A 10,090-nucleotide genomic window follows, 5' to 3' on the forward strand; every position below is an offset into this window, starting at 1 on the left:
GAAGGGCGGCACCTCCTCCCTCTCCCGGCCCTTCCCCCTCCCATCCCTGTCCCCCCGCTCCGCCACTTCCCGCCCCCGCCGGGTGGCGCTCCGACTGCAGCGCGGCGCCATTCATCAACCGGTTCACACCGGCAGCCGCCGCCGCTCCGTGACGTCCGCGGGGCGGGCCTCCGCCCCCGCTCGTCGGCGCGCGACCTAGGGCCCGGCTGCGATTGGTGGCCGGGGGGCACGCACGTCAGGCGCGCTATAAATTGGAGGACTTGTGACGCAAGGGCGCCTCGGCGCGCGTATTGGCCCCCTGGACTGCGGGCCGGTGAGGCTGCGCGCCCTTCTCGGAGCCGCTCGCTGCAGACCGAGTCCGGTTGCCCCGCCGCCGCCGCCGCCGTCGCAGCAGCACGCGAAGCCGCCTCCGCCGCCTCCGCCCCGCGACGACCGCCGCCGCCCCTGCCCTGCCGCCGCCGCCTCGGGACCGGCTGTATGATTAGGCCACAATCTTCAATGAGTAGACATATTCCTGTGAGTACCCGCGCCTCCGCCTTTGTTCGGAGCCCGGCGCCCGCCCGCGTCCCGGCCCGAGTCCCGGCGGTCCTGGCGGCGGGCGGGTGCTGGGGACCGAGCCCGGGGCGCTGGGCGGGGCGCCCGGCGGCGCGGCGGCCCAGAAACCGCTTTGTGGCCGCTTCTTCGTCTGGGCGTCTTGCGGGCCCGGCCGGCGCCCCGAGGCCCCTTTGTTTGCCGCGGGGCCCTGGGATCGGGGACGTGGCCCGGGTGGGGCGCGGGCTGCGCGTCACTGCGGCGGGCGCGCCCCCAGCCCCGGCGGGCGGGCGGGCGGGAGAGGCGGCTGCGCGCGGGCTGGGCAGGGCTCTCCGGCGCGGGGCCGGCGGGACTGGGCCTGTGGGCTACCGTGCGCTCCGCGGCCGGGACCGGCGCTCGGACAAAATGGCCTCGGCGCCGCACTGAAGGCGCGGCGCGAACCCGTGACCCGGGCCGGCGCGGCCTCGCCAGGTAAGCCGGCCGCCGCGGGGGGCGCGCCCCGCCCCAGGCCGCGGGAGCGAGTCCAGGCTTGTCCTGCGCCGGGGCGGGCTGGGCCGGCGGTGTCTTGCGATCGCGGGCTCTTGGGCTGTGCCTGAGTGTCCCCTGGCGCGCCGTGTGCTTGCCTTCTGTTGGCTTGTGGCGCCGTGGCGAGCCACACCCACGGCTGTGAGGCTGAGCTTGTGCCCGTGGAACCCGCTACCGTTCCCAGTGTGTGAGGTTGTTGCGCTGTAGCTGGCACCGTGGGCTTGCTTGGGATCCAGATTGTGAGCCAATGCTTCCTGGTACTCTCTCTCTCTCTTTTTCTCTCTTTTTTTTGGCCTCACCGAGCCGCTTTTGTGGGATCTTAGTTCCCCGAGCAGGCATCGAACCCGGGCCTTGGGCACTGAGAGCGAGGAGTTATAAGCCCTGGACAGCCAGGGAAGCCCCATCCTGTTACTCTTTTCGTATGAGTTTTGTTTGATGGCAGTAGAAAAGTTGGAGACCAGAAAACCAGATCATTCCCAGGAGTGAGCAGTACTTTTTTTACACATGCTTTATTCCGGGTGCGTTATCTAAAGCACAAGTAGATGTGGAACAGACTCGCCAACGAATCGTTGGACACAACAGAGATTTGTTGCTCGGACTCTGCAGTAGGACAGATCGGTTTAGGCTTCTGCACAGAAATTGGTCCCCCATGCCCCCGTGTGTATTATTGCGGTTATATGCAGTGGGAGGGGAACAATTCCTATCATGGATGGTTTTTCCTGGGGCAGAGAAATGGGGAATAGGGGAGTGTCTCGGGCAGAAGAGAAAGATGTTAGGTATTAGTGGTCATTTCTGCGCTTGTGGAAATCCATCGTCCGTCTGTCCGTCGTTGTCCCGTCCCCGCCCCCCCCCCCCCCCCCCCAGCCACTGGGTGCCTCCACTCAGTAAAAATAACCAGGTCACCAAAGGACTTATTTCTGTATTGCTTTCTGTGCTTTCTCATGAAACCGCTTTCTTGAAAGGGGTGGATATGGCCAAACTCAGCTATAACAGGAGTTTCAGCTGTTCAGTATGGAAATCGGTGGTGTGCAATACTGTCTATTCAGAAATCGGCTTTCAGTTGAAAAAAGGTATTACCGGAAATCAGAATACTGAGATAAGAGCCCTTGACCTTAACAGCTTTGCAGATCACTTTAATTCATTGTCATTGGAAAGGTGCCAGAACACACTTTTTATTCTAAGGAAGTAGTGTGTAGGATTTGAAGGGAAAGTATAATTGAAATTATTTCCAGTTACTGCTGTCACACTGTTAACAGAACAAAGTCCTCAGTGGCAATTTAATCACTAATTTTCTTAGCCCAGCTCACAAGTTGATGAAGTAACATCTGAGGGTGGGTTTGAACGAATTTGGATTAATGAAAGTTACCTTCCTTATGGGACACCTATTAAGACATGATTCCTGAGGCTAGTTCCTTTATTTTCACAGAAAAGTGAACTGAGTTTTTGACTTAATGTTTTCTGTGATTGGCTAGATCTTCATATGAATTATTGTTCAAAACTTAGCAGCGTTCTTTTAGAAACTATAACTAGCGTGGGACTCAGTGAAAATGAGATGAGATAGTTTGAATGTAGTTTTAAGCCTTTTTTAATGCTTAAATTTAAACTTAAGCATAGTAAACTAAGGGAATCTTTTGATTTCAAAAGATTTTATTTGGTAAATTATCCATGAGAATACCTGTGAAGAGTTTGGGGCAGTGGCTGGCTCTCAGTGCTCTTGTTGACCTATTAATTTTTTTTTTTTTTTTTTAGTCCTCTGTTTACTCCCAACCACACAAGCTCCTTGTAAACTACTTGGAAGAAGACTAACGTCAACATCAATGTTTTCCGTGTATATATTATGAAAATATCCTGTGAATATTCGTGTAATATTTGATACTAACATAAAATTAATTTAGATCTTTAAGGGGAACTTGGGGAAAGTATAATTGGTGGTAGCAGTTACCTTGCTTTTGAGACCTGTGAAAGAAATATAAGGTAATTTACACCATCCCACCACCACTACTTTTTCTTTCAATTAGATTTCAGTTTATGACAGGATAACTGAAACTTCGGTTTTAAAATACAAAAGACTATTACAATTATGAACGTCTTTTTTATAGTTATAAATGGAAGTTCTGTGTATATGTGCGTGTGTGTGCGCGCGCGCTTATGTTTCACGTAAGTTGAAAACTTGATTTCAAGTTGATTAATTTCCAGAGACTCAGATGAGAAATACCTGTTAAAGCGGAATGATAAGTTAATAGGTTGTTAAGAATCAAATGAAATAGTATATATGGGAGCATTTTGAAAACCAGTTTCGTTTTTTTCTTTTAAGAATATATTGACTAATATATTGAATTTTTGTAATACATAAAAATATTTTGGTAGTTGGAAAAATCAATGTAGAAAGTTGTACGTGATAATTTAGAAGAATGTAAAACAAGTAGCCAGGTTTTAAAAGGAGTAATTAGTAGAAGAATGTATGTAAGGGATATTCATCAAATGTAACGATGTGAGGGGTATTTACTTAAAGTAATCCTTGCTTATTGATTTAATCTGTAATCACCTTTGTATTTTGTGGTTCAAGTAAAAGTTTAAAAGGTAGCTTGGGCCCAGATTTGGAAAGATCGTTGTGCCCTTAAATACTGTCAAAGCATAACATGTTCCTTTTGAATTGAAAACAACTTTTTTTCTCTCTTTCTTTTAAACAGCAGTTCTGTGGTGTTCTTGGTCACACATTTATGGAGTTTCTGAAGGGCAGTGGAGATTACTGCCAGGCACAGCACGACCTCTATGCAGACAAGTGAACTGTAGAAATTCATTACTACTCCACCAAGAAGCCCCCATAAGAGTGGTGAACCTGGACACAGAAGTGTTGGATTGAAATCCACAGAGCATTTTTTACAAGAGTTCTGACCTGGATGGGGTAAACCTCAGTGCACTTCCTTTCTCTTGCCTCAGTATTACTGGATTGAAGAATTGCTGCTTCTTGTCAGGAGGTTCATTTCATTTCCCATTACTCCCAACTTCATACTCAAAAGCACTGAGAATTTCAAGTGGAGTATATTGAAGTAGACTCAGTTTCTTTGCATCATTTCTGTATTCAGTCTTTTAAATTCTTTCATAACCCTATTGAGTGTTTTTTAACTAAATTAACATGGCTCGAATGAACCGCCCAGCTCCTGTGGAAATCACTTACAAGAACATGAGATTTCTTATTACACACAATCCAACTAATGCGACCCTAAACAAATTTATAGAGGTAAGTTTTGATGCTTTTTAATGTCTTAAACTGATTGTAGTTTAATAGTGGAGCCTTTTATGTAACAAAATAAAATGTTTTGGAAATTGTGAGGTGTTACGACTACAGTTCCAACTCTCAGAAGTACCAGTGTCTTTACGTTAGAGGTGAATTATTTTATACATTTTGAGGAGAACATGTACTTGAGTTAGTTTAGATTTATAAGTTAATATCTAGTTCTTCATGCCTCACAGTTTGCTTAATTTAAGTGTATATGTGGACAGTATAACAGTATGGCTCTTATCTTACTAGAAATTGGTTGGCGGGAGGCTCCGCTTGTGGGTTTTTCACATATTTGCTTATTAGCATAATGACAGATACTATAAACCAGGATTAGTTTATGTCTTGGCCCCCTTTTGATGCTTAGAATGTAATTATCAGCTACTGATCTACTAATTCTATTTCTGGAAGGATTGTAATGCTGAATAATTTATTTGGATGCATACACATTTTATTTTATAAATATCTATAGATAATCAGAAACAACAAATAGGCCTTCCAGATCATAGAAATACTTTTATCTTTGATTGTCGTCTGTATATTTTTTAAATGCCAGAATTATAATTAATAATGCACTATGAGTCTTAAAGCCTCTAGTCTTAAATGGTGCGGGGTTTTTACACCGCATTTTTGAGATTTTACTCTCTGAACATACTTTTAAGGCTCCAAACTATACACTGTGCACTGCAAATGAGCAAAAGTTTAGAGTTAATATCAGTCAAGTCAGATTGTTTGTAGTCATGAGTGATTCCTTTGGTCCTTTGTTCCTGAGTTGCTCTTTTGTTAGTGCTTTGTCTAGCCAAGGTTACCGTGACTATAAACGACTTCAGTATGTGAAGGGCCATGGGATTTTTTTTAATATAAAATTTATTAAAAATATATGATGTTTAACAATTCCCTTTCCTTTTAATGCTATTTTAGTATTGTCACCTAAAACAAGGCTTGTGACAGTAAGACTTAACAAGACCATGTTAAACATACATGATTTTCTGTTAACCTGTTAGAGAGGTGATCAAAATGGCAAATGGTGAGCAAGAGTGACATGGTTATGAAGACTTCATGTGCTTTTTTATATATGTTTTATCCAGGAACTTAAGAAGTACGGAGTTACCACAGTAGTAAGAGTATGTGAAGCAACTTACGACACTAGTCTTGTGGAGAAAGAAGGCATCCATGTTCTCGTAAGTGTTTAATGGTTCCCATGTGTTCACAGTGCTGTGCTGCCAAAGTTTATTCATTCAGATAAACCACTGGCTTCAGAAAGCTTAATTGTTTAAGTTGTTGCAAAAGTATACACTGTCCTGAGGTCCAAATAAAGGTGAAAGCTGAGCAGAGGCTTGAAGCAATAAAAGATCTTTATAAAGACTCAGCATGTATTTGCATTTCATTGACAGTGGGGTTTCATAAAACACTTGTTTAAACGTTAAAAGAAAATGCTTCTGGCAACATTTGGGTGTTAGAATTTTAGAATTATTATACCAATTACATTAAAAGTCTAAAACGTGTATTCTTTTGACTTAGGATTGGCCTTTTGATGATGGCGCACCACCATCTAACCAGATTGTTGATGATTGGTTAAGTCTTGTGAAAATTAAGTTTCGTGAAGACCCTGGTTGTTGTATTGCTGTTCATTGTGTTGCAGGCCTTGGGAGGTAAGAGAATTTCTTAAACCCATTTAATGATACTGGTCTTCATTCTAGTTAAAGCTTGATTTTGACTCCCATAAAGACGCGGTTGTCAGTTTGTGAATCAATTTGCTTTGTTAGGTTACTTACTGAGTTAAATTTAAAAGTAGGTGAGTGTAGCAGTAATGTGTTCCAGTACATTTGGAACTGACAGATGCTGTCGCTGAAATTTATACTTGCCCATGTGGGCGGAATTACTTAATTGTGTGTTCTAGGTTGTATCCATAGTATTGGGAATCACTGTCCAAGCTCATTGGAAAAAGGATCATGAATTGTCTCTAAGGTGTTTTTGCACTGCATATGGTGAGTTTGTGGCAGGGTTCTTGATCCTGGAGAATCCTGTTTCAGTAGGAAGTCATTACACAGCAGTGCCAAAATATACGTGTCCGTAGTTGTAAATTGCTACCACCACCCTCGTCCCCCACTGCTCAGACCATGGCCCTGGGGAGGCTGGCGTGAAACATGTCACAGTCTCATGGATAATAAAACAAAGAAAGCAGTATTTGCCAGATCTTTAAGTGGAAAGTATTTTTCACTGCTTGGAATTTAGAAAATATTGTCCACACGTGTCACGATTTACCCTCTCCCTTAAATTTTTTCAGGACTGCTCTCTAGTGATACAGGTCTTAATTTCTAGGCTTATTTGTATTAGTTAAGGACATGGTTGTCTTTTTGGTTATAGATTAAAAACCTGGGTTTGATATGAAAATGATGGTACTTTATTAATTTAATTTTTAACATGAAGTCCAACATTTTCCATAGGTATTAACATAGGAAGTGCGGTAAATAATAGTGCTTTCGGATTGGGGAATGTTCGGAGTATTGAATTTTCCAGGATTTGACTTTGAAAAATAATTTACTATAATTCTTACCTTAACAGAGCTCCAGTGCTTGTCGCCCTAGCATTAATTGAAGGTGGAATGAAATACGAAGATGCAGTACAGTTCATAAGACAGTATGTATTTAATACGTTCTTTCCGTTTGCACTTTTTATTTCCTCGTTGAATGTTAGCGAATTTAAATATATTACTAGGAAAGCAATTTCTTTTCAAGAGCCTGTCTGACCATTCTGTTCTTTTTTTTTTAAATTTATTTATTTATGGCTGTGTTGGGTCTTCGCTTCTGTGCGAGGGCTTTCTCCAGTTGCGGCGAGCGGGGGCCACTCTTCATCGCGGTGCGCGGGCCTCTCACTATCGCGGCCTCTCTTGTTGCGGAGCACAGGCTCCAGATGCGCAGGCTCAGTAGTTGTGGCACACGGGCCTAGTTGCTCCGCGGCATGTGGGATCCTCCCAGACCAGGGCTCGAACCCGTGTCCCCTGCATTGGCAGGCAGATTCTCAACCACTGCGCCACCAGGGAAGCCCCATTTTGTTCATTTTTAAGGTAGTATTACCACCAGGGAGTATCTTACTTGTTTGCATTCCATGTAGATACTCATATTACAAAGATTGTAATCCAGTAATGATTCTGTAAATTATTGTTTTACTTCAAATACTTGATTGAATATGTTGCTTGTGTATCTGCCCTTTTATTGAGGTATAGTTAGTTAAAATGCAGATATCAAAGGTAAATGAATGGATGGTAACAGCCAAATAAAATAACCACTCAGTGCAATATACAGAATATTTTGATCATTTCAGAAAGTGCCCTCACGCTGTTTGTAGTCATCTTCCCAACCACCAGGGGCAATCTCTTTTTGACTCATATTACAATAAGTTAGTTTTGCCTTTTCTTGGGCTTTATATGAATGAATTTGTAAGTTTGGACTATTTTATAACTACCTCTCAAAAAGATTTAGAAAATTAACTTTTTATGGCCCTTTTCCCATTTACACATGGATGCTGATCCCTATTTCTACATTAAGTCACAATGTAATAATCAAAATAAATTGCTACAAGAAAGGTGATGATTGCCTCCTATAGAACAGTAAATGTTAATTATAGAGGGACTTTGCTTTAATTTGTCTTTCGTTTTCTTCCTTCTAGAAAGCGGCGTGGAGCTTTTAACAGCAAGCAACTTTTGTATTTGGAGAAGTATCGTCCTAAAATGCGGCTGCGCTTCAAAGACTCTAATGGTCATAGAAACAACTGTTGCATTCAATAAAACTGGGGTGCCTGATGCCATTGCTTGGAAGTGGAACCTAGACAGGACGGGATTTGTCGTACATGTTAACCAGCATGTTGGCTTGGTGAAGTCTGATGAAACTTCCATAGGAGTGTTGAAACGCAGTTTTACCAGGCCACAAGCCTGGCAGAATTGCACCCTCTGTTTGGGTTATGATCAACCTACTTGGACACTTAGCAAAGGATTCTTGCTGTTCAGCATTTAAAATGTGCTTATCATTTGTACCAATTGACTTTTCCTGAAATCATGCAGTATGGAGTCATTCATGTCTTTAAATGTGTTTCCATGCCAGATTCTTATCAGTATATAAGAAATTTAGAAAGACTAGGTGCCAAAATACCCAGCACAATTCTTGTTGTTTTTAGTATCATATCGAACTAAAATCCCAGGAACTATGAAAACTCTGGACCTTATATGTTTTATTCTTTCCATCATTTCAAACATAGAAAGTAGGGCCTATAAGGTTATTTGATCACAATATGTTTACATCTTCCACATTCATACCAGTATACATCAGATTTGCTCGTTTGTTTTTTTTTAATTAACCAAGTCTTACCAGTGACTATTTAATGTCTTTCTATAAATCTCATTTTGTGCTGTCATGGAAGACCTCCGTTTTGAAAATCTACATTGTACAGAAGCACATGTCTTTAATGTCTCCAGACAAAAAAGCCTTACAGTTAATTTTAATGTTTGCACTTTGGGGTGCAACTTACAGGGAGGGCCTGAAAAAAGGAATGGGAGGGGGCTATTAAGTATTTTTAGTAAAATGTTGCCTTTGTCTTGTGCAGAACATGTAGAATATGCGCTTTAATTTAGTAAATATTTTTTTAAAAGGTAGAAATACTTTGTTATGGTAGCTAAAACAATTCTTAATCATAAAATTTCTGAAGTTCTTGTAATTTTTTTTCAAACTTATCTGAAGTTGTTTACCAACTTATTTTTGTTTGAAGTGTGATTCCCAACCTTTCTTGCAAAAAACAAAAAAGTGGGTTTCTGCTAATGAATTGAGCAGACATTTAATATTTTATATGCCTTTTGAGCTGTGTAACTTAATATTTGGATACTTGACAATTAGTTTTATTATGTGATTGATAAAATGGTGATGTGTATTAATGTCAGCTCAACCATATATTTATACTGTCCGGGAACATGTGGTTATAGTTCTGTGGGAGAAATAATTTGTCAGTGTTCACCAGCTTGTAAAAATCTAGTGCGAGAGCTTAAACATTAAATAAATGATGAAATGCATTTATTGTCATTGAAGTTGTTTTGCTTAAAGTTAACTTACTTTGTAGAAAACGATACGAAAGAATTGCACTTCACTTACTGCCCTTTGAAGCGTGGATTTTTTTTTTAACAAATGAAGGATTAAATGAAGTTGGCGTTGTGATAAGCTCCTTATAATTAGGCAGGGAGCTATTTAATATTAAAAGTGCTTTCCATTATAAATTTTTTTTAAGGTTTAGATAATCATGAACCAATGTACCCTTACATACTGAGGAGAAACTGTCGTGGAGGAAGACCATGATTTGAAGCTCAGTTCCACCAACTAAGTGGTTTTGGGCAACTTAACTTCTGAGCATCAGTCTTCTCATTAGCATATCAATAATTACATACCTTTATAGGTTTTGAAATTAATTCAGACATAAATTTTTGGCATGTGAGGTCTTAATAAGTGTTACGTTTCCTTCAGTAATCTGAAATACTTTTGCATAGCTCGTGTTAATCTAAAAGGAAGAGATGTCCTTGTCTGATAACCCTTTTTTTAAAAAAATAGCTACAACTGACTAAAAGCCTCAAAATTTGAGTAAAAAAATGATATACCATCTTATGTTTTAAAGAATTTGCTTCCATTTTTTCATACCAGTTTAGCATTTAATATACTCCATTCTTGAAACTTAGGCTTGTTGTATGCACTAAGTTGTGAATGGAAGAATTAGTAG

The 10,090-nt window shown here is 41.7% G+C and overlaps 2 protein-coding genes across 3 annotated transcripts; both read left to right on the forward strand.

Moving 5' to 3' along the window:
• The first annotated feature begins 383 nt into the window (after positions 1 to 383).
• LOC141275974 (uncharacterized) lies at positions 384 to 3,875 on the forward strand. The gene is made up of 2 exons (XM_073789324.1): positions 384 to 516; positions 3,747 to 3,875. Exons 1-2 carry the CDS (start codon positions 478 to 480, stop codon positions 3,840 to 3,842), a joined length of 135 nt encoding a protein of 44 aa, XP_073645425.1. The 5' UTR covers positions 384 to 477; the 3' UTR covers positions 3,843 to 3,875.
• A 142-nt stretch (positions 3,876 to 4,017) lies between these two features.
• On the forward strand, positions 4,018 to 9,395 carry PTP4A1 (protein tyrosine phosphatase 4A1). 2 transcript variants are annotated; one of them, XM_073789323.1, is made up of 5 exons: positions 4,018 to 4,297; positions 5,425 to 5,517; positions 5,858 to 5,988; positions 6,902 to 6,976; positions 8,010 to 9,395. In XM_073789323.1, exons 1-5 carry the CDS (start codon positions 4,193 to 4,195, stop codon positions 8,347 to 8,349), a joined length of 744 nt encoding a protein of 247 aa, XP_073645424.1. In that variant the 5' UTR covers positions 4,018 to 4,192; the 3' UTR covers positions 8,350 to 9,395. The 2 variants fall into 2 exon arrangements, with proteins under 2 accessions (XP_073645424.1, XP_033723275.1); XM_033867384.2 differs by having other exon boundaries at positions 8,006 to 8,255.
• Positions 9,396 to 10,090: the final 695 nt, after the last annotated feature.

The sequence above is a fragment of the Tursiops truncatus genome, chromosome 12 (genome assembly GCF_011762595.2).
Source record: "Tursiops truncatus isolate mTurTru1 chromosome 12, mTurTru1.mat.Y, whole genome shotgun sequence".
Classification (NCBI taxonomy): domain Eukaryota; kingdom Metazoa; phylum Chordata; class Mammalia; order Artiodactyla; family Delphinidae; genus Tursiops; species Tursiops truncatus.

What these genes read in the sequence shown, in the direction of transcription:
- LOC141275974 (XM_073789324.1), top strand. Translation starts at nt 478, where the DNA reads ATGATTAGGCCACAATCTTCAATGAGTAGACATATTCCT. An exon ending in CAATGAGTAGACATATTCCT is followed by an intron (nt 517 to 3,746) that starts GTGAGTACCCGC and finishes TCTTTTAAACAG; the next exon opens with CAGTTCTGTGGTGTTCTTGG.
- PTP4A1 (XM_073789323.1), top strand. Translation starts at nt 4,193, where the DNA reads ATGGCTCGAATGAACCGCCCAGCTCCTGTGGAAATCACTTACAAGAAC. An exon ending in AAGAAGGCATCCATGTTCTC is followed by an intron (nt 5,518 to 5,857) that starts GTAAGTGTTTAA and finishes CTTTTGACTTAG; the next exon opens with GATTGGCCTTTTGATGATGG. An exon ending in TGTGTTGCAGGCCTTGGGAG is followed by an intron (nt 5,989 to 6,901) that starts GTAAGAGAATTT and finishes TTACCTTAACAG; the next exon opens with AGCTCCAGTGCTTGTCGCCC.